Source organism: Sarcophilus harrisii, chromosome 2 (genome assembly GCF_902635505.1).
Source record: "Sarcophilus harrisii chromosome 2, mSarHar1.11, whole genome shotgun sequence".
NCBI lineage: Eukaryota > Metazoa > Chordata > Mammalia > Dasyuromorphia > Dasyuridae > Sarcophilus > Sarcophilus harrisii.
In genome coordinates this window covers 285,054,819-285,078,958 of record NC_045427.1, presented here as the reverse complement: position 1 = coordinate 285,078,958, position 24,140 = coordinate 285,054,819, and the positions used below count along the sequence as shown (strand labels likewise).

At 36.4% G+C, this 24,140-nt stretch overlaps 1 protein-coding gene across 7 annotated transcripts in view; it reads right to left on the bottom strand.

Annotated features, from left to right (window-relative positions):
* TTC7B (tetratricopeptide repeat domain 7B) overlaps positions 1 to 24,140 on the bottom strand; it is a 310,918-nt gene that overhangs the window by 134,868 nt on the left and 151,910 nt on the right. For 4 of the 7 annotated variants that reach the window (XM_031952351.1, XM_031952352.1, XM_031952354.1 and 1 more), the window contains 5 exons: positions 18,774 to 18,857; positions 17,774 to 17,899; positions 15,977 to 16,094; positions 14,265 to 14,322; positions 4,298 to 4,370 (listed from right to left, as the gene is read on the bottom strand). In XM_031952351.1, the coding sequence (XP_031808211.1) occupies positions 4,298 to 4,370; positions 14,265 to 14,322; positions 15,977 to 16,094; positions 17,774 to 17,899; positions 18,774 to 18,857 (459 nt within the window). The remainder of the gene's footprint in view (positions 1 to 4,297; positions 4,371 to 14,264; positions 14,323 to 15,976; positions 16,095 to 17,773; positions 17,900 to 18,773; positions 18,858 to 24,140) is intronic. The other 3 variants (XM_031952353.1, XM_031952355.1, XM_031952357.1) reach the window with 1 other exon arrangement.

Genomic DNA, 24,140 nt, shown 5'->3' with positions numbered 1-24,140 from the left:
CATCAAAGAGAGAATTTTCATGTGAATTGCAAAATAAGATATCAAAACTCTATCACAAATGCTTTCTTCAGTCTCTTCCCATTCTAATGTCAAGTGTTGCTGGCAGCCACTTCTTAGCTTTCCTACTTCAAGGGTCTCCTTTAAAATCCCCAATGACTTCATTTCTCCACGGGATATAAAGCTTTTGCTCTTCTCTAATTCAATCAGGTCTCTCCTCCAAAAATGTCTTATTTGTTGACCTTGGGACATATGCTCTAACTTCACAGAATCCAAATTTTAAAGAAGGAAACTTGGACCTCATTGAAACTAACCCTTGTTTCACTGATGCCAAACTAGAATCCAGGGGAAATAAGATGCCCAATATTACACTTTTGATTACTAGACAAGCTGAAGGAAAAGTCTGAGTCTTGAGAATTTCAATCAAGGACTTTTTCCAACACTCCACACTGGCTCTCTATTTAAAAACAAAACAAAACAAAACAAAAAACTGTTCATTATAACAAGTAAAGGGGACAAAATGCTCAAACTAACACAGTCATCAGGAAAAAGCTATTTATGTAGAGATAGTTCTATGAAATGATGCTACTACCATCACCAAAGTTGTCCTTGGTGACTGCTCCAGTATCCTTTTGTTTAGCTAGTCAACTATAATCACTAATAAGCTATTGAGCTCAAAAAAATGTATAGTGAAATTCAAAGATCAATCATAGTATAATGACCAATATAAACACCAATCATTGTATAATGTATTCAGAGTTAGAAGGGACCTTAGAGATTTATTCAAGAAAGTAAATTTTGTATTTTCTCTCTTATTGTCATTCACATTTATTTTTACATGAAATGATGAGATTGATGATCTATTCTTCCTAGTCTTTTGAAAATGCATCCAAGAATCTGCAATGGCTTTGGAAAATTCTTAGATTCTAACTTCTGAGCAGAAGGAGACCTCAGAGGCCATGATAATCCAAGCCATTCACTTTATATATATGAGAGCAAATTTTCATAAGTTCATATAAAATCTCACTTTTAAAAAGTTTTGAATCCACTGGGGGGAAAAAAAAAAAACAGACAGAAACCTGGCATAGAGAAAACAGGGCAAGGAAGGAATTACTGATTGCTACACACACAAGGCTGTGCAAGGAAGAAAATTCAGGGATGCTTTCTTAAAGGAAAGGCCTCTAGGGACAGTGAGTTTTCCTCATCTGAAAAATGAATTGTGCAAGTCCAGCTAGTGCTCAGAGTCCCCAGGATTTAGAATTCCATACTGGCCACAGCCAGAACGTGCCCATCTACACTGGCTCAGCACAGCCCTAGCTGGGTCTTCCACAGAAATTTACTAGAATAGGTCACAAAATCACAGAGCTGAAACAAGCTTCAAAGGGCCTCCCATCCATATCCAAGACCATCTCCAGTCATCCTGATCTCTCTCTGGTCACTGGTGGCTCTAGAGGATAGAGTGAGGCAGGTGAACTTGCCCAGACCTTCCTCCCTTAAGTCCAATTCACTTGCGTATCATGGCATCTCCTCCCTGATGCCATGGACCTCTTTGAGAGTGAAGGCCAAACACAACAGCAACAGGAAATCTCAACAAACTATTATTCAATCTTCAATTGAAAACCTCTGGTACTAAGGAAATGAGTGATCTCCTAACCTAATCCATTCCACAAAGTTCTTTCCTTATATCATACTAAAATCTGTCTCTGTGTAACCTCCTTCCCTTACTGAGCCTAGTTCTACCCAATGTACCCATTCAGAATTCCTCTTATACATCACAGTCACTCCAATGTGACATGACTTCTGAAACCGTGCTCTCCTTCTTTTCCTTCAAGTTAGAAATTCTTTAAACTGATCCTCATAAGGTCACAATTTTTTATTCCTTCTAGCCATTTAGAATAGTGGTGGCCAACTCAAATAGAAATGGATCTCCATGGGCTCCCTTACCAAGAAAACCACAAATTAGTATTAACTATGTTATGCTGTATTTTTATTTATTTTGGCAAGCATTTTCCAATTACATTTTAATCTGGTTCCAGCCCCACTGGAGTTTTGAGGCATACCCTGATGTACCACAGTTTTGACAATCTAAGTGCCCCTAAGCCCTAAGATGGGCTGATGGGATGCTCCCAGTGTGAAGCACAGACAGGAACTGGGTCTCCCTAATATTCATGCTACTATGGTTGCCTTGATAACCAGAGACAGAGATAAGCCAGGATTAATATGACACGGCCTGGATTCCACAGATAGCAAAGCTCTACAGCATAGCAATTTAGTAAAAAAGGACTCTTTAACAGCTGTTGGCTTTAGTACACAGCCTCTCCCAGTAGGCCCAGATACATAAAGACTAGAGTAACCCACTGTGCTGTCTGTTAGTTCCTGAAAAGTGAGTAAAGTCTTTAAAGATAACACATTACTAAGAAGTTCTACTAGTCTTGAGATGGAGAAAGAAGCTGTGAGGGGGAAGTAATTCCAAGGAATTCAGGTCACAGAATTCCTCTGCATCCCGCCTTCTTTTAAACTTAAGAGACTTCAACCAATGCCATGAAGTCACCTCTGAGATCTTTCCAGAGCTTCCTCTTCTCCCCAGTTCCTTATTTCCAAGTGCCCCAGAACCATCTCGAGAGCAATACTCCAACTTGTGCCTTTGAAACCACTTCTTCTGAGAGCTTAAGTCCTTGATTACCCCTTCCTTGACAACTTTCAGCCTTTCCATATTTACTGGATTTCTACCTAAGTCACAATGGTCCTTTCTATTTCTTGATCTTTGTAGCATCTGACACTGCTGAACAAGTCCTCTTGCTTCATTTTCTCTCCTCTGTCCTTCTATGACCATCTCGTCAAGACTTTTCTCCCACAGGTAAAGAGGATTCTGTTCAATCTCCTTTGCAAGATGTTCATTTATGTACCTTGCCCAATAGGTGTGTTATAGAATCATTTTCTCTTGGATCCATCTTTTCCCACTAATTCCTCCTTCATTAATCTGTCATGAAGAGATGGCTCTAATCTCTGCAGAGAACATGCACCCTTGTTCCATTCCCTCCCATTTTCTTCAGCAGATCATCTTCATTATCATTCCCCTCTCCCTCCATTCTTCAGTGTCTCCCTTTCTAATGACTATTTCTCAGTTGCCCACAAGTAATATCTACTTCTTCCCCACCCTAAAAAACCCTCACTTGATCCAATCATCCCAACTCGCTATTGTCTTATATCTCCTCCTCTCCTCTTCTTAGCTAAACTTCCTGAGAAAGTCATTGATCCTAAATGCCTCCCTTTCCACAGCTCTCACTTCTCTTTTAAACACTTTTGATCTTCTAAAGCCCTTTTAGATGTCCTATGGACATCTAAAATTCATCATGAACAAAACAGGCTTCAATTATCTTTTCCTCCAAACTCTCCCTTTTGTACTATTTCCCTATCACTCCCCAACTTTCCTATTATTGTTAAGGGCACCACCATTCTCTTTACAATCTAGGTAGGCAACATCCTTAACCTCTCACTTATACTCACCTTACATATGCAATTCACCATCAAGTCTTGTCCTTTCTAGCTTTATACCAACTCTCCTACGAGGCCCCTTCTTACCACTCATACTGCCATGGTCCTAGTGTATAGGCCTTCACCTAAAGCCTGCAATAGTCTTCTAGATGGTCCCCCTGTCCCAAGTCTTTTCCTAGTCCATTCTTCCCTCCATTCAATTGTCAAAATGATTTTCCTAATACAGGGATCTAACCATTTCACTTTTTTACCTAAAAAATTAGTGTCCCCCTAGTAACTCCAAAATCAATTATAGAATGCTCTCTTTGGCATTTAAAACCTTTCACAACCTGAGCCCTTCCTAACTTTCCAATCTTCTTATACTTTACTCCCTTCTACATACTCTATAATCCAGGTACACAGACCTATTGGCCTATTTGCTGTTCCTTAAACACAACAAGCCATCTTCTCACTCTGTGTCTTCTCAGTGGCTGTTCCTAATACTTAAAATATTTTCTCTCCAACCTCGACCTCCTGGCTGTCAAGAAGACTTAGCTCAAATCCCACTTTCTATAGAAGGCCTTTTTCAGTACTACTTACCTTACCTCCAAGACACTGCCAGAGCCTTCTCTCTGAATTTGCATTCCATTTACACTATATAGATGACTGACTGATTGATTACAAAGGTTCAAGGTCCCAATTTAACTTCAAATTTATAAAAGATTAGTTACTACACCAAGCTGAAAAAATAAAGGAATTAAACCTGAATGGTATATCTTTCTAAGTTCAGGATACAATCCCAGGAAACACCACAACATAAACTTACCTGTCTGGATATGGCCAGTTGCAGAGCCAGATAAAAAGCGGCTAGGTGATCTGTAGGTGACAAACTGTGGGCTCTGAAAAAAATTCAAATTATTTAACTATTAGTATACATTAAGAAGTATACATAAGTAGTATATATTAGTAAACATTAAGAATCTTCTATTTTTATGTTTACTTTATCATCTTTTTCTGTGCTACTAAGAATTTGAATTTTTGACTCCACGAGTGGTCATTATAACAATTTCTCTCTCATTATCAGAAATACATATGTATATAAAAGAAAAGTGTGTCTTCAGTGACATAATCTCTGGTAAAAGACCACATTCTACTTCAATTGGTGATCTCATCAGCTCCCATGAATTCATTTATCGTCTCCATACAAATGATTCTCAGATTGCCTTATGAAGCTTTAACACTTCTCCTGATCAGCAGACTTACATCTGCAACTGTCTTTCAGACATCTCTAAATGTATGTCCCACAAGCATCTTCAATTCAGCATGTCCAAAGCTGAATTAATTATTGTCCCCACTGCACCAATCTCCTCCCTTGCTAACTTCCCAATGACAATTGTGGGTACCGCCATGCTGATAATCTAGTCTCACAATTTAGCTGTTATCCTAAATTTCTCATTCTCTCTTTCCCCCACCCCTGACTGTTCTATCTTCAAAATCTCTCTCAAAGAAACACATCTCTTTCTTCACCACGCCTGGCATGGGTCACATCACCTTTGTTTGGACCAATACAATAGCCTTTTGACTTATCTCCCTGCATTAAATTTCTTTCTGCTCCAGTTTTACTCCTCTCAGCTATTAAAGTGATCTTCTTAAAGTGCCTTGGCTAGCAACATCATTATACTATTTCGATAAATTCCAGTGACTTTCTACTACCTCCAACATCAAATATAGCATCCTCTGCTTGACTTTAAGCCATTCATAACAAGGCACCTTCTTATTTTCAAGCTTCTATACTCCTTGCTCCCCTTTTCACCCCCCCCAAATTCAGCAGCACCAGTCTCCTTGCTGTTCTTCCCACAAGACAAGCCAGCTCTTCCCTCCAGGTATTTCCATGAGCTACCCTCCAATCCTAGAATTCTCTCCCTCCTCATCTTTGTCTCTTGATTTCCTTCAAGTCTCACAAAAAACCTGGTTCCCCTTAATGTCAGTGCCTTCCCACAAAGATGATCTCCAAATTATGCTGTCCATATCTTATTTTCTACACAGTTGTGTTGCCCACTGTCTCATTCATTAAATTGTGAGCTCCTTAAGGGTAAGAACTATCTTTTGTCTTTTTGTATCCTCAGTAGTTAGCACAGTGCCTGACACACAGTAAGCACTTTAAAAATAGCTTGTTGATTTGACTTGAGCAAGTAACCATAGAGGGAAGGAAGAAAGGAAGTAAAGGGAATAAACATTTATTAAGTATCAGGCAAAGGCTAAGAAATTTTCATTCTGATACTATTTGACCCCACAATAACCTTAAAAGAGAGATACTGTTACTTATTTCCACTTTACAGTTGAAGAAATAGTCAGAGACTGGGACTGGTCCAAGGATACACATTTACTAAGTGTCTGGGGCTATATTTGAACTCAGATCTTCCTGACTTTAAATTCAATGTTCATCTAACATACAATATAGATGCCTCAGGGGTTTACAAAGACTCTGAGTTGATTAAGGAAAGATTAGGTTAAATGAAATAAGGTTAATTAATTCGACATTAAGCCTCTGAGCGAAACCCAATGATATAATGTCTGGGCTAGCTCTCTGGAGGGCCTCAGGATCAGTCAGAGTCAGGATCAGTCAAAGTCCTTGGTCTTTAGGAAGGAGGCAAGCAAGCTGCCATGTGGCTCATTAAAGATGAATCCTAGACTTTGGAGTGTAGTGCCTGAAGTCTCTCCCCTGATCGTGCTGCAGCAGAGAGACTCTGACCCGCTCCCTCCACCCTCCAATCCTTGCTTTCTATTACCTCATCACAACACATTCAGCAGGTGCCAATCCTGAAGAGAGCCATCACATCACCATATCATCTAAATAGGTGTATATAGAACCATTATCTCACATTGAATGGGTAATTAGCCTTAGGTGCTCTGCTGTCTTAGATTCAAATACATCTTTTCAGAGTTTCAGCCCTCTACACAGTGAGGTCCAAGTTGTTCTCTGAACACAAGGACTAGATCTTTAAATTACACAGGTCACATACTGATTTAGCTCAATTAACTCTCCTGATATTTTAGATCAAATTTTTTTAAGATTCAGAAATGCCTCATGATAATCAAATCTAACTTATTGAATTTGTTTCTGATGAAATACCAAATTTGAGGGCGGGGGGAAGAAAAGACTTTGTAAAGTCTGGACTAGCTCTCTGGAGGACCTCAGTATCAGCCTGAGTCCTTGTTCTTAGTGGAGGAATGAAGGAAGCAGGAGGGTCACATGACTGGTCAAAGATGGAGTCTGGAATCTGGCATTTTCTATGTGTCCGTGGCTGAGAGCTGTGGCTGAGAGAGAGAGCGTTCTATGTCTGAGACTTCCTTTAAATACGCCAGTAAGATTATATCACTACATCACACTGAGCATGTGCAACTGTAGCCATTATTGCACAAGAGCTAACTATACTAGCATTATATCACCACAGCACATTAAGTATATGTACTAGAGTGATTACATCATTAGCTTGAGAATCATTATCTCATCAATCATACTGAGTCTTAAGTATACCTTTTCAGAGTTCTGGACCTCTACAAGACTTTCTCATTAAGATAAATCTAGTTTAATCTTCAAATTACAATCCATGAAACCCTTTAATATAACTAATTATTAATTTTATTACATGGCCTGTAACACTGAAGGAGAAAACTGATGCACTTAATTAAGTGAAAACAGATTTTTTTGCTTTGATAAGTAAGATTTAATTCACTGCATGAAGACATGATTGTTTTGCTACTGGACTGTTAAACATAGCAAAACAAGCTTTTACTTTCTCTTTTAAAGGTATTTCATTGCGTACAAGTTAAAAACATATTTTTATATTCTTCTATTGACATACTGTGATAAAAAAGAGGTACAGTGTTTACAAAGGATATGTTCAAGATTAAAAAAACATTTTATGATGGCAAAGCTATTAGACCATGTCTTCCTATTTAGGATAAAGGGACTATCTCAATTTTTTTTTCTTGTGGCTAATATAATTAATATTCAATATTCTGGTAAGTTGGCAAAATGAGCTTCAGGGCTGGAGTCAGAAAGATCTGAGTTCAGATGTGGCCTCTGACCCTTACTGTGATCCTGGGCAAGTCACTTAATCTCTAATTAAGTTTCTTCATCTGTAAAAATTGGAATGATAATACCATCTCCAGGATGTTGTGAGGACCAAATAAGAAAATGATTATCATAAAGCACAGTGCCTATAGTATATTGTTGTTTTTATTCCAGTCTGACTCTTCATAACTCTATTTACAGTTTTCTTGGCAAAGATACAGGAGTGGTTTGCCATATCCCTTTCTAGTTTATTTTACAAATGAGGAAATTGAGGCAAACAGGGTTAAGTGACTTACCTAGAGTCACACAACTAGTACACGTCAGAGGCTGGTTTTAAACTGACTCCAGGCTCAGCACTCTGTTCCACTGCCCCACCTACTTGCATAACTAAGCAGTACAGAAATTATTAACAACTAATCTGCTGGTGGGTTTGTCACCTCAAGCCTCTCCCTACTCTAATCAATCCTCCATTTAGCCACTAATGTGATTTTTCTAAATACAGGTTCAATCATATTACACTCCCCCACCAACCCTCCTCTGCCCTCAATAAACTCCAGTATCTCACTGTTACCTCCAATATGAAATACAAAATCCTCGCCTAGCATTAAAAGCCCTTCATAACCTATTTCCCTCTTATCATTCCAGTCTCGTTCACCTTATTTCCTGACATGTACTCTTAGCTCCATTGACACTGATTTCCTTTACATTTCATGAACAAGACATTTCCACTTCTACACCAGAAATTTTTTCTGACTGTTTCCCATGCCTGGAACTCTGCCCCCTCATCTCTACCTTCTGGCTTCCCTTGAATTCTAGTGCCTTATCTTTCTTCATTTTTTAGCCTCACTATAGCTTATTTCCACATATTGGTTCGCTAGTTGTCTTCCCCATTAGACTGCCCTGCTTGAGGGCAGACTGTCTTTTGCCTCTCTGTATCTGCAAAGTTCATCTTTCAGGTTTATCCTTTTGTCTACTGGCCATCCAAAATTTTACATGTCATTGGAATTTTACTCTTTGTTGTCCACAACAAGTACAAACTAGAATTCAATGATTTACATTTCTCTTTCTTCTGGCCAGACTTTCCCCCTACCTCCATATCACACACATTGATAAGGAAAATGAAAAAAGGAATTCATTTTTAAGGGACACTTGCAAATATTATTCTTCTATTTTACTTCTTTCACTACTAATCAAACCTAATTTCTATAAATTTTGGAAAAATTTCTCAGGGCTATAATATCCTTAGCTGGGTCCACAAATTTTGAACATTTTAGTTCATGAATTATTTATAAGTAATAATAATGGTTATCTCTATCCACTACCAAGTAAAATATTAGGAAATTGTCCTATGAAGTAAATGTATGGGAGACAAAAGGAGGAAAAAGTCTCAAAGCCATACCCTGAGTTCATCAAATTCCTGCAAACATACCATCTAGAACAGGGGCCTCTGTCCTAGTCATGGTTTGTTTTGTCAAACAACAAAAGTTTTTTAAGAAACTAGTATTTATGTAAAAGAGTAAACCTGAATCTAAAGAACCTTAAATAGAGTTATTAATCAATCTGAATTTATCCCCAAAAGCACACATCAGCAGTTGTGTTGAATTTCAAGATTTTACTTTTCTTAATTTTGCTAATGAATCAAATTACTCCATTTAATCTATTCTTAGCCACCTTTTTTGCTCCTTTCACCCAAAATGGGAAAAATATTAAAAATGCCAAAGCAGATCACTCTTCTTGTAATATACTCTGGAAAACTTAAATTATAGTGTACCTAACAGCTTCAAAAGCCAAGATTCTGGTTAAAAAAGGAAAGACCACTTCACATAGTTCTAAATAGTTCATTAAATAAAATTTATTAGGTAATTATGTAATCTTATAACCTATGTGTAAGGACATAAATTTAAAGTTATAAACATTAAATAAACAAAAAATAAATTACGATCTCTACTCACTATTCACACTCACCATCAATTTAAGCTGGAAAAGCAAGGACTTTGTTTTTTACACCATTTTAACAATGATTGTTATCACCTGGTCCATACAATTAACTATTCTGTATGGTAGGTAACATATGGCAATTTTTGCAGATGAAAAAACTGGTGCTTAGTAAAGTTGTTAAAATATTTTTAAAAATCAAAATATATAGTCATATTGATGAGTATAAATATGCTTATTTATATTTAATAAACACATTTGTTGGAAACTTTACAAATATTAGAGTTGATAGAGACAATAATTATCTAATTTGGCATGGTTCAATATGATTGATTTGATCTTAGAAGGAGATATTTTGGGCCAGAACTTGAAACAAGGTACTAAGTATAACTGATAGAAATGATGCTTGTGTTCACACCTTTAGAGAGTTTATAAGTATCTAAGTACTCAATGGAGTTCACACGTTTGGGAGATTTCAGGGCTTAGTATGAGATCCGAATTCACACCTCCCTTAGAGCCAGAGAGCACTCTGGGAGATAACCCAGAATCCCTCTCCCTCCAGAAGGCGGAGTTAACCTTTGGGAGATCATATATATACAGAAGCTCTTAGAGCTTGAGAGAGTTTTTTCTGGGGAACATCGACTGGGGTCAGAGACAGAGCACTCTGGGAGATACAGAAGCCTACCCGCCTCAGTTGGAGATTGAGAAGCCACTAGTCGGAATTGAGCTGGGGGCGATAAAGGACAAAGCTCTTGGAACCAAGCAGAGAGATAGACCTCTGAGGTATCTGGGCTATATTGAAAGACACAATAAAAGATCTGAACTCTTTTATCACCTGGCTGTGTTTTAGAAAAGAAACACCAACATTTTGGTGCCCTGAACGTGGGACTGACAGGCCCTTCAGTGGATTTCAGTGGAAAAGCTCTGATCCTAATTTCAGTGGAAAAGCCTGTGACCCTGATCGAGTGGAAAAGTCTCCTCAACCCAGAAATTACAGTGAGTACAACAAAGAAATTTTGTTAAAAGAGTTAAAGTGGAATTTCAGCTAAGATGGGACAGATCTTTAGAAAACAGCCTTCTGTTTCTGTATAAGGAAAATGTTTAGAGAGCATTGGCAAAGTTATGGAAAGCCAAGGTTTGATTATGATTATGGAGCAGATCACTGAACTTTTACAAACTGTTAAGAACATATGTCCTTGTTTCTCTCTGGAGAAAGAATTAGATCTAGATGAATGGAATTTAGTAGGAGAGGATTTTTGTCAATTCTGTAATAAAAATGGCCCTAACTCAATTTCTAAAGATATATTTAATACATATAATTTAATACAACTGGCTATAAGAAGTTATTTAAGTGTTACAATGAAAAAGAAGAAAGTGCCAACTAAATTAGGTGATAAGCAGGAAAATTCAGATAAGAATGGAGTTAAGTACAATTCTGAGTGTGATATGCAGGAGAAATTAGATCATTCCTCATCTCATGACCCTCCCCTCTCATGGGTGGAGGAAGAAGAGGAAGAAAGAGGCAGAAACACAGTCAGCTTCTCCTGTGAAGCAGAGTATGACAAAATTAGAAGAAGCATTAATTAAAGCAAAAAATAAAGAAGATATATCTGATTTTATACATGTATATCCTGTGAATGAAAAGCTTGACCCTTCAGGTCAAAAAGAGAGAAGATAAACTCCTTTAAATTTGGAAAAAATTAAAGATTTGAAAAAGGGTTGCACTCTTTAGGGGGCTACATAATCTTATGTGAAGATGTTGCTAGATAATTTGTCTTATGAAATTTTAACCCTGAATGATTGGAAATCCATAGTGAGAACATGCTTAGAACCGGGACAAAATCTGTTGTGGCTTTCGGAGTTTCAAGAATTATGTAGGATTCAAGCCCAACTCAATAGGCAAACAGGAGCTATTGGACAAATCACTTTTGACCAACTAGTTGGTGAAGGTCAGTATGGAGAGAATTCAGAAAAGATTTATTATCCCATAACAGTGTATGAGCAAATTTCTACGGCTGCAATAAAAGCTTGGAATTCTCTCCCTGGACAAAAAGATGGAAGTAAAACTTTCACAAAAATAGAGCAAGATCCCAATGAACCTTTTGCAGATTTTGTGGGACGTTTGCAAACAGCTGTGATCAGAACCATTGGAGACAATGCTGCTACAGAAATAATGACGAGACATCTGGCTAAGGAAAATGGCAATGAGATTTGCAAAAGAATTATATGGGAACTAGACAAAGATGCTCCTTTAGAGGAGATCATAAGACGCTGTGCCACAGTGGGCACAAATGCTTATTATACCTAAACTATGATGAACATGGAAAGACAGGGTCCCTCTTGGCAAGGCACTTCTAGAGAAATTCGTCGATGTTTTCAGTGTGGAAAAGTTGGACATTTGAGAGCTCATTGTAGACATGGAGATAGAATGAGAGGATAGGGTGAGAGAAAACCCAAAACTCCATGTCCAAAATGCAATAGAGGCTTTCACTGGGCCTCTGAATGTAGATTGACCCAGAGAAGTGAAAGGCAAGGCCCAGCTCCTAAGTATCAATCAAAGGACAGGTGGGGAATGATGGCAGCTGAGGTTACACCCAGAGAGTCTTTAAAAATTCAGGACTCTGATGTCATTAATCAACAGAAAAGCAATCAGGATTACAGCTGGAGAGAATACAGATTTTTCAACCTAACAGGGCAGTGGTCCAGTGCAAACAGCTCCAATGTAATTACCAGGTGATGAAGAGAAATCCCAAACGTGGTAAACAGAAGAGACTGTTTCAAATTCTTCAAAACAAAGATGATTTAAGAAACATCTGACAGAGCATGGCTGACAATGAGACTGTTAAAAGAACTCTAAAATCTTCAGGAATCGTTGGATTTCCTAACACAAGATAAGATGATTTCAAGTTGTTGAAAAACCAGCAAAAATCATTGGATTCCTTGAGATGTCAGGGAAGGCGTGATCACCTTTTTGGAGTTCTCACTTCCTTGAGAAGTCAAGGTTATGATCGCCTATGTTCTAAATCAAAAGAAAAGGAGAGATGTTGGAATCTTTACAAAGTGTTAAGCCATTAGAGTTGATAGAGACAATAATTATCTAATTTAGCATGGTTCAATATGATTGATTTGATCTTAGAAGGAGATATTTTGGGCCAGAACTTGAAAAAAGGTACTAAGTACAACTGATAGAACCGATGCTTGTGTTCTCACCTTTAGAGAGCTCATAAGTATCTAAGTACTCAATGGAGTTCACACTTTTGGGAGATTTCAGGGCTTAGTATGAGATCCGAACTCCACACCTCCCTTAGGGCCAGAGAGCACTCTGGGAGATAACCCAGAATCCCTCTCTCTCCAGAAGGAGGAGTTTCTCTTTGGGAGATCATATATATATATACAGGAAGCTCTTAGAGCTTAGCTTGAGAGAGTTTTCTGGGGAACATCGACTGGGGTCGGAGACAGAGCACTCTGGGAGATACAGAAGCCTACCCACCTCAGTTGGAGATTGAGAAGCCATGAGTCAGAGTTGAGCTGGAGACGATAGAGGACAAAACTGTAAGATCTCTTGGAACCAAGCAGAGAGATAGGCCTGAGCTAACCAGGCTATATTGAAGGACAAAATAAAAGTTCAGATCTTTTATCAGCTAGCTGCGATTTTGGAGTAATTATTTATTTCAACTGAGACTAAGACTGCCTCCAGAAAACCTCTCCAAGAACCCTGCTTTCTCTCAGAGAGAATTCTTATATTTTAAAGAAGAACACCACGCACATTTAATGACCATAAAAATATTAAAATGTAGTCATAAATAGCACAATTTGCAAAGTAACCTTCCTGTACCAGTACAGATTAAATCTTCTTTAACTCCAACTTTATTCCATACTTTTGATTCAATTCAAGAAAATTCTATTGAAAAGGGACTGTTCTAAGTCCTGAGGTAAAGCAAGACAAAAAAAGGACACTATTTCTGGTTGAAAAGTTTACATTCTACTTACTACAAGACATCCAACAAGATTATACAAGGAATGGTATGATGGAGGAAAGGAAAAGATAAAGTCAAAGTGCTCTAGGGAAAAAAATCAAAAATAAGCAATACCCAAAGCCTTCAATTTTAAAGAAGATGAAACTGAGGTTCAGGGGGAAAGTTACATAGTAAGTCAATTCCTAATCCCATTTTCCACATTCAAGGCTGAGGGGCACCCAAAGGAGTTTACCATGTACAAATAGATTTAAATAATGAGATTGTAAATATATCCAAAACAACAGAAACAAAATTATAACAATTTTGTGATGCAGTAGATAGATGTAACAGACAGATCTGTAATAGATTTGATATATAAACAAAGAACGGTCACATGATTTTTCACAGACATCAGTAACAGCATGAAAACATTTATTTATGTTACTTAAAAACAAAAATCTGTCTCCAGATTTTAACAAAACGAAAAATATTTTAGAAAATGCTTACAATCCTTGGCTTGGTAATGACAAATGTCTTTAGTAAAAAGATCACTACCTTGTATTGTCACATACATGTCTCTGTGGAGATCAAAGAGCTTGATGATAAAATGCACCCAAATGAATAAACAGATAAAGAATATGGATTTATATGGCAACAAATGATGAAGCAATTTTTAATACAATATGTTCTGTACTACAGAAGACTTCCAGAGGTAAAAGCACTATTTATCTAATCTTTATAAATATCTCTTCTTTTTTATACTTATAATGAGGTCTTTTCCCTCCATTATGTACAGAAGAATGAAAAGATTTACACCCACTCACCTCTGAAAAGCAAGAAGAGCCTTTCTCTGCAGGACTTCTTGCATCCCTCGCAAAGAAGCTGAGAAAAGGATTTAGTCAGTTAGTGTGGTATATGTAGACAGAAAATTGAGATTATACACGTAAAATCAATTGCCAAAAAAAAAAAAAAAAAAAAAAGTATGGCAAACCACATTTACTAAATGGCTATGAGGTATGCATAGGATTTGTAGAGAACAGAACAGAATTTCATACCATGCCTTTGAAGGCTTATGATCTACTTGGGGAAATAATGTCCCATATGTCAACTACAAGACAATTCTGAGGCTTACTATGACATTTTGACAGGCCAATGGTCAGCTCCAGCAGCACATGGGTATATTTTACTTCTGAATAGAAGATGTACCAATTCAGAGATGTAGCAATCTATCTTCCATACTATATACCAACAGCTTAATTGGTTAGAAGATGATGCTATGAAGGATAAAGTCAAAGTTCTGTATGGACCAAGTGAATTAAACTCTATTTCATTGCCAACAACAGTACTTCTAATATGGATTTAATTCCCTTCATTAGGATGCTGTGATTAGATACTTTAAATTGTATTTTCCACTTACAAAGGTTCATAACAAACTAGTTTACAGTATAGGAAAGAAAAAGCATATTTCACCAGAAATTAAGTAGAGGAATTTCCATGGAAACAAATTTAGAGAAAGGACTGAAGATATTCTTTAGGTATCAATCCAAAGGCCAATGACTAAATACCCATGGGAAGAGGTAAAAGTAGAATATTGCAAGCAACTTTAAAATATATTTGTAATAGCCCCTTTGCCAAGTTCCTCATTTCATCTAGAGTCGTACACTTTTGGAGTTACAAAAGACCTGAAAGAGTTGGACTTAACTCCCTGTGAGACAGGTAAGGCTGGGATTAATACTGCCATTTACAGGGTGAATAAGTGGTTATAGGAGTAGAAGTTTAACCTTCTATCCAGTGCTTCTTCTATACCATCCAGCTATTTTTTTTCTAAAAATGCAGATGGAAGAAAAGGTAAATCCACCAACTATGTGTTCTGTAACATAAAAGAACACAAATTTGACATCATACAAAATCCACAGGATATGTCATATTTTGTGGAAGATCAATAATGGAAGCAGTTCCAAGATGGAGTTCTCTTATAACAACACAAGAAACCAATAACATTTAAAACATTACATTAGCTGTAAAGAACACACTAAGTTCAGAGCATAATCTAAGAATCTTCTACATCAAGTAGAATGTTTCATACAAGCATACCTGAAGTATGCTTGTTTCCAAGACTGTACAGTTTTGATTCTCTACTGTTATGTGCATAATTAAACTTATGTAATATAAAATAATTGCTGGTAAGTAGTGGGAAAGGAGAGAGAGCAAGGAGGGCTAGGACTGCAATCATTGTTTAGAACTGAAGAAGGTGAGACACTACTTTAATCCAACAACACTCTATAATCCAACTACCCTTTCTAAAGAGAAACCAACACTACTTATGGGTAAGAAGTTGGGTTGGATCTGGTCCCTGGCTAGGCTCATACCCCATACTCAAATATACCCTAGCCCATTTGTAATGATTGTCATGGAGTCTATGAAGATGCAGCCCAACTATCCTACCCTTCTATTACATGTGGGAAGTCTTTCCTTGTTTATGGATCATCTTCCCAAGACAGCAACATAGGCTCCTTCTGCTCCCACTTCATCTTACCATCAGTGGCCTGCAAACTGTAAGTGAGTCCCAAAGCTAAGTAACCTTTGGCTTTGAACTCTGATGTTTTCTCTCCCATGTCAACTACATTTTTGGCAAAATTTTCAGCTTCTTCCAACTGAAAAAGAAGACAAGTTTAAAGATACACATAATTTATTCTACTACTTGAGAATAATTTTTTACAAAAGCTCCTATAAGAATTTATGGTTGAAAGAAGAAACTTACTAGATTACATTTTTTAAAATGTTAAGAGAAGCCTCCAAACTCTGAGGTCTCTCTTCTGGACCACAGTTGCACAGGATTCTTACTTTGTTTTCTCATTTCTTCTCTAGCAATTAATTTTCTTCTTGTCTCTCTTAATCACTCTTAGAGTCATCACTGGGTCTCTTTCCATATATTATTCCACAACTCTAATCTACGATATTCTCTCAAAAAATTCATTCCATATTTCCAAATAATATATTATTTATAGTTCCAAAGAATTAAAAACCATTGGTATGTTTTTAGGGTTTTTCCTTTGCTTCAGTTTAAAACAAATACATGGATTGTTTTTCATCCTATAGTTAATTATTAAATAGATGGTTTTAAATTAAAATTAAAAATTTGACTTATTAAATCAGATGATTTTAATCAATATATTCATACATGCATTCATTCAAAAGTTATTATTCAGTACCTACTATATGTTAATATACCATTTTAGAGACTATGAGATACAAAAATCAGATAAAATTATTACTCTTGAGACATTCATATAATAGAAATAATAAAATATGTACACAGAGTAATATAACAAACTCAAAGTGTCCTTTTTTAATTTAGAAAAAAAAATTGATACCATTCATGGAGGGTAATACAATTCCTCCTGAATTTGATATTCAAACTGAATTTAAAACTCAAAAATTCATTTAGTTGGTTCCACTTCTTCATTTATTATACATTGGAACCACTTCTATCCAACACTTCCTGGGTAGGAAAACACCACTTACATGAGTCAAAACCTTCTATCTGTAAAAATGAATACAACTTCCTGGATGCTTCTCTGTTGAATGTTTCGTCTTTAAAAATATGATCTTTTTCTATATCTAATCAGTCAGAACTTAAATAGTTGAAAAATTAATTTCCATTATGTTTATCTTTCTATTTATAAAACAAGATACACTAAAAAATCAATAGACATTAACAATGTAGCAGAATCTCCCTTTGAGCAAATTCTTCTTACCAATGATCTCTGAAAGGAAAAAAATTACTCAACCAGATATGAATTTGAGATTTTTCTATCATTAGGAACCTCTACTATTAGCACATGAGCTTTCTGCTTCTATTTAATGGACCAAATTTTAGAAATTCACACTGTACCTGAGTATAATTCAATAAATATTTGAAGAATATCAATGCATAAACTATAGGATTTGACAAATATTTGCTAAACTGAAATGAAACAGAAAAATAATGTAGAAAAGAAGTAAAACCTGTTTATACACAAATTCAGGATACTTTACACAAAATACAATAAATGAACATCAAGATTTGTACCACAAGTAAATGAGAAGGGGATGATTCACTTTTTTAAAAGGATTCCTTTAAAACACAACATATTTAAAAGTTAAGTCACTGAGTACAATGTTTACTTACATACTACCTTTAAGTGGCATTCTTATAGCAAAAAGTAAGATAACCTCTGCACATTCTAATACTCCATTGCCTCAATATTTTTGAGCTAATGTTACTGTGATTATAAAATAACACATTGAAATAATATTTAAAGCCAATAAGGATTTTAAAATTCTGACTTACCCAATGAAGGGAACCCATACACAACTTTGCAGCGAGGAGAGGAATGGTAGCATCATCAGGTTTTAGACGGATACATTCTTTTAGAACCTTTACAGCACGGGCAGACTTGATAAAAGAGGAATATTTCTGTGAAAAAACTCAATTACAAAGTTTGTGGCAAAGACACTAAAAATAATCTTGGGGGGAAGAGACAGGAGAGAAATTATATTTATTAAAATACTTCTTGATTATATTTTTAACTTCTGATCAAACAAGTGAACAGGCCCTGCAGAGACTCTCCTCCAACATCATCTCTTTTTCTCCCTGCCACCAAATTTTTTTTTACTATATCTAATAAATGCAGGGCATTGCAGGTTCTGACAGACTTCTGGGAGAACAATAATTTACTAAGTAACAAGAGTAGAAATGAGAGGAAAATCTTCACTGGAATTATTTCAGTTTTTCTCAACTTACAAATCATTCCTTATTAATGAAATAAGAACTGAACACAGAAATATGTTTATATTTATGGGGCAGGGGAGGAAGAATGACATCTCATCTATCTTTCAATAAACAAAGTTTGAGGCTAGTTTCCCCCATAATATAGACAACCCCTCTAACTCAAACCTTATGACTTGCTGAACAAGGGTAGAATACACCAGAATGAAACAAAAACAGTCAACTGAATTTTCTCTTTCATAAACTTTACTTTCAACTTATTTCACTAGAACTTAAAGGATTAGCCTGAATATTTAATTTTGTGTTCTAGAATCACATCTTCCTCCCAAGCTTTTACTATTCAAATGGCTAGGAAAAAAGTCTATTCCAAAGGATTATTCCTCTCAATAACATGATTCCATATTCCTCCAGATAAACAAAAGAGGTTAGTCCAATTGCTTAAACTGTTACCTTAAATAGGACTTTCAAGATCTAGTTTTTACTTCTATAAGATGCAATTTAATTTCTGGTCACAAGTTTCCCAGCACAACTGCTGAAATTGAGACCTGTACATGCCACTCACTTTTCCTGCAGCCATAAGTGATAATGCAAACTGGTACCAGAGGTGGAACTCTTCAAACGCAAACTTCATGGCTCTTTCTAAACACTAGTTTGAGAAGAAGAAAAAAAAAAAAAAAAAATCACAAATTGTGAATGTAAAGATGATGAATTGGTTTCAAGGTTTTAAAAGCAACCTCTATGAAGTGTCTAGAATGTTCCACAGTTGAATGATGCTTGTATTCTAAGACTTCTGTAAATACTGTATGGATACATGATGAAAACAGACTCTAATTAATTTAAACTGGAGAGCTTCCTGATTGTCAGGAAAACAAGGACTCAATTTACTGAATGTGACACAAACTAATGGTATCAGCCTAAAAGAGTCACTTGACCTGGGGGATTGGGAGAGGGAAGAAGAAGGTTGAAGAGACTCCCAGGCAACTCTCTAATATGATAACTTCTAGATTATGTGCTGATCAACACTGACAAAAGTTTCCTTACTGGGAATTCATCACCATTGCCAAAGCAATTACAAACCTGGCTTAAAGAAAAAAGTTATACATAAATTAAAATCAACCAAAAGTATTTGATATTATTGCATTAGGAGAAACAACTTCTTGCAAAGGAAAAAGCCTGACTCGTGGTGTTAGAAGACCCTGTTCAAGTTCCTGCCCTGTCATTTACTAACTTTACACTCTTAGGCAACTCACTTCACTTCCCTTTTACAGAGATGATGGTAATTTGGCACGACTCATCTTGTTGGCAAGTTATAAGAAAAGCACTTCACAGTCATATCTACACTTAAGGAAAATCACTTTAGTCACAGTATGGAGGCTGGGCCAAAGTCAGGAGAGAACTGAGGCAAAGAAGATTTGTTGGCTCTTGCAATAAGCTAGGCAAGAAGTGACATGGACCCAATGTAAAGTGAAAGCAGCAGGTCACTGCTGGATTTTGTGTAGGCAGTAGAATAAGTGATTGGGTGCAGTTAATAATAATGCCCAGATTAAAAAGCCTGACAACTTTAAATGTAGATGTTATATATGTATATATAGCATATGTATATATATCCCCAACTCAACCAACACCAGTGGCCTCCAAAACAAAATAATAAAAGCTTATCAATCTCCTAGTTAGTCAATCTCCCAGTCTGGGATGGGTTTGTTGTTTTATTGATTATCTAGACTGAAAAAAGTATAAATAAGGCAAATGAAACTAAAAAGTGAATGTTCATATATTGTTCCCTGTTTCCATCATATGTATGTATGTGTGTGTGTGTGTGTGTGTGTGTGTGTGTATATATATATATATATATATACATACAGAGAGAGAGAGAGCACACTGTTAATTTGGAAGCCTATCACAAACAAATACCAATCTGCCCTTCCAGCCCTGCAGGACATGACACTCCATGTCCCATCTCCAGGCCTCAAGCAGCTGGGCCCCAGGCTGGGCCCATCTTTCCTCCTCACTGGCTGGTCACTGAGCTCAAGAACCACTTCTGATTCCCTCTAAACATACTGTTCTCCCTCTGAAGTTATCTTTAACTACTTGGTATTTATATTCTTCCACTCATTCCACAGTGAAGAAAACAATTGCCAAGAAAATCCCATGGACAGAGGAGTACACAGAGTCACAAAGATTGGACAAGACAATGAACAACTCCGTTTATACTTATATGGATACCTGTTTTGTTCATTATAATATAAACTCCAAGTGAGTAAAGATGGTTTCAGTCCCAGAATTAGTATTTCCAACACATGTGGTGCATAGGAGATAATTAATAAATGTTCGACTAACTATAATGTACCCAGCACTGTCTCAGACTTTCAGGAATTAAATGGATTTTTTCACTAAAAGAACATATGATGTAACTTTAAAAATTAGACCATTTAAATGAGAAAACTACCAAAAAAAATTTATCAAAGAGAAAAACCACTGTGGAATTATAATCAAGAAGTTCACTGTGGGCCAACTACTACTAAATGAAGCTATCATGAAAGAGGCATCTTGACTTCAGTTGTAAAGTGAGCACATTACATGTTCTTTGGAGAGGAAGGAGAACAGTAAATTCATCTTGGGAGAATCAAAGAAGCCCCAGGAGATTATCTAATCCAACTTAACAAGAAATAAAAATTCCCTCACATATACATATCTTTCCTGATATATATCACGTAGAAATAAGCTCCAGATGGTGGGGCAAGAGTAGGATAGCATCTGCTTATTGAAATGTTATGTCACTCAGTGCAGCCTAAAGACAAAATTAGGGCTTTTTTGTCTTTAATGCTACAGTTTATGAAAACCACCATCACTTTCTCAGATAAACTGATTTCTAATCCCATTTTGTACTTATAAAGTGGATTTTTTTGAAATCATGTGTAAAACTTTTATATTCATCTCTATTAGCATGGAAACAAAAAGAACAGGGATAACGAAAAACAAAAGGCAGATAATCCTGGCAAAAAAAAAAAAAGAAAAACCGAGTTGAATTCAAGAAGAGGGTGCACATTAGAAAGAAGTACAATACTTGTGGATAGATAAGGATATTCAAAGGAAGGCTTTGAATAGTTAGCCTGAGGAGTTTAGTTTAGTCTGATACACAAAATGGAGCTATTATTCCTGTTTTTAAACAGCAGCAGCCTGCAGAAAATAGGTGAGCATCAAGTAGAATGATCTGGATAAAGGGAACACAGAGGAATGATGAGGAAGGATAGTTTGGACTTAGGATAGTGACTGGATCAGAAAAGAAGGGTCAAAGTAGATTAAAGAATAGACACAATGTGGAAACTGACTATGGCTATGAAGGGTAAAAGGGCCTCAAAAAACGGGAGACAGAAAAGGAGAGCCATTTGAATGGGAAAATAAATATAAATCAATCAATCTAACAATAAGTCTAAAATAATTAATATACCGATTAAATGACATACATACATACATACACACACCCATATATGTCAACAGAAAAATGTTTTGTGTTTCTTCCTCTTTTCACTGGTTTGAACAATATATATCAACTGTTTTTCTTATAAATGAATGGAGAGGAAACTTGGAAACAGTCTGTTCTGAAGAAAAAAAAAAAAAGCCTAGATGTTAAAAATAACTGTGTACACATTTCCTTTTATTCTAAAAGGTAAAAGTCAGTAAAATAAAATTTGCCAAGTATTTAATTTAAGTACAGCACAGAAAGAACCGGAGATAAGCCTTGTTCCGCCTCCAAAGAAATGTATCATTTAGTTGGGGGGGTAGGGGTGGGGGAAAACAAACCACAAACATTTAGAACAGAATTCTATATAAATAAAATTGATTTAAAGCATATTAAGTCCCTTGACTTAATCCTGAGTAACCTCTCAGTGTTTCTCTAGGAAACTCTAGAATTATGAATTGCAACAGAGGTGCCTATTTATTTTGGTATAGAGAGCCCCTAGTTAGGGTTTTACTATTCCAAAGAATCACTGAATTTGATAGCTGAAGGAGCTCTGCAGGCATAGAGCACAAAAGTACACTTTAAGTGACTCTTTAGTCTCTGCCAGACCTCCCAAGGAAGGGAAATGCACTCCATCTGGAGACAAGCCCTTTTACTTTAGGTGTTCATTGTTAGGCCAAAATTAGCACAAGCATACTTTGCTACTTCTCTGCTTCGTAGGCTTCATTGAGTGCCCAATCATCTGCAAACCAAAAAATGATGCACCAACAAGGGCAGAGTACAGTAGGATTATCAGTCCTTATACTAATTATGGCCCTCCTAATACAATCCCAGACAGCATTAGCTTTTTGTTTAATTGCCCCATTACTCTGCTAATTCCTCTAGAGCTTACATTCTCAAATCCTTTTCAGAATGACTTCTGGATACTCAGAACCCACTTCTTCCATTTCATTTGTGGAATTTAATTTTTATGTTCAAGTGAAAGACTTTACATTCAACTCTATCAAATTTCATTTTATTAGACTGAGGCTAATGCTATAGGCCAAGGATGGGAAACCCCTGGCCATATAAAGTCCCTGAATTATTTACATTATCAACAGCAGGCAAAGATGAGTGGAAACCTAGGTACAATTTATCATCACCCAGTAGTAATGGAGGTCTCTAGTGGATTAAGGAAGACTAACAAAACAATAAACTACAATGGTTAAAAAAGGGTTTGCTGGGATGTCAAAGGAATGAAATTTGTTTTGTTTTGTTTTTTAATAATTTTTTATTGCCAGAACCCATGCCAGGGTAATTTTTTACAACATTATCCCTTACACTCACTTCTGTTCCAATTTTTCCCCTCCCTCCCTCCACCCCCTCCCCCAGATAGCAAGTAGTCCTATATATGTTAAAGAGATCACAGTATATCCTAGATACAATATATGTGTGCAAAACCAAACAGTTCTCTTGTTGTTCAGGGAGAACTGGATTCAGAAGGTATAAATAACCCGGGAAGAAAAACAAAAATGCAAGCAGTTTACATTCATTTCCTAGTGTTCTTTCTTTGGGTGTAGCTGCTTCTATTCATCCTTGATCAATTGAAACTGATTTAGATCTTCTCTTTGTCAAAGAAATCCACTTCCATCAGAATACATCCTCATACAGTATCGTTGTTGAGATATATAATTATCTCCTGGTTCTGCTCATTTCACTCAGCATCAGTTCATGTAAGTCTTGCCAATCATCTCTATTCATCCTGCTGGTCATTTCTTACAGAACAATAATATTCCCTTATATTCACATACCACAATTTACTCAACCATTCTCCAATTGAAGGGCATCCATGCATTTCCCAGCTTCTAGCCACTACAAATAGGGCTGCTACAAACATTTTGGCACATACAGGTCACTTTCCCTTCTTTAGTATTTCTTTGGGGTATAAGGCCAGTAGAAAAACTGCTGGACAAAGGGTATGCACAGTTTGATAACTTTTTGGCCATAGTTCCAAATTGCTCTCCAGAATGGCTGGTATGTTCACAATTCTACCAACAACGTATCAGTGTCCCCGTTTTCCCACATCCCCTCCAACATTTCACATTATCTTTCTCTGTCATTCTAGCCAATCTGACAGGTGTGTAGTGGTATCTCAGAGTTGTCTTAATTTGCATTTCTCTGATTAATAATGATTTGGAGCATATTTTCATATGGCTAGAAATAGTTTTAATTTCTTCGTCTGAGAATTGTCTGTTCATATCCTTTGACCATTTATCAATTGGAGAATGGCTTGATTTCTTATAAATTAGAGTCAATTCTCTATATATTTTGGAAATGAGGCCTTTATCAGAACCTTTGACTGTAAAAATGTTTTCCCAGTTTATTGTTTCCCTTCTAATCTTGCCTGCATTAGTTTTGTTTGTACAAAAACTTTTCAATTTGATATAATCAAAATTTTCTATTTTGTAGTCAATAGTGATCTCTAGTTCT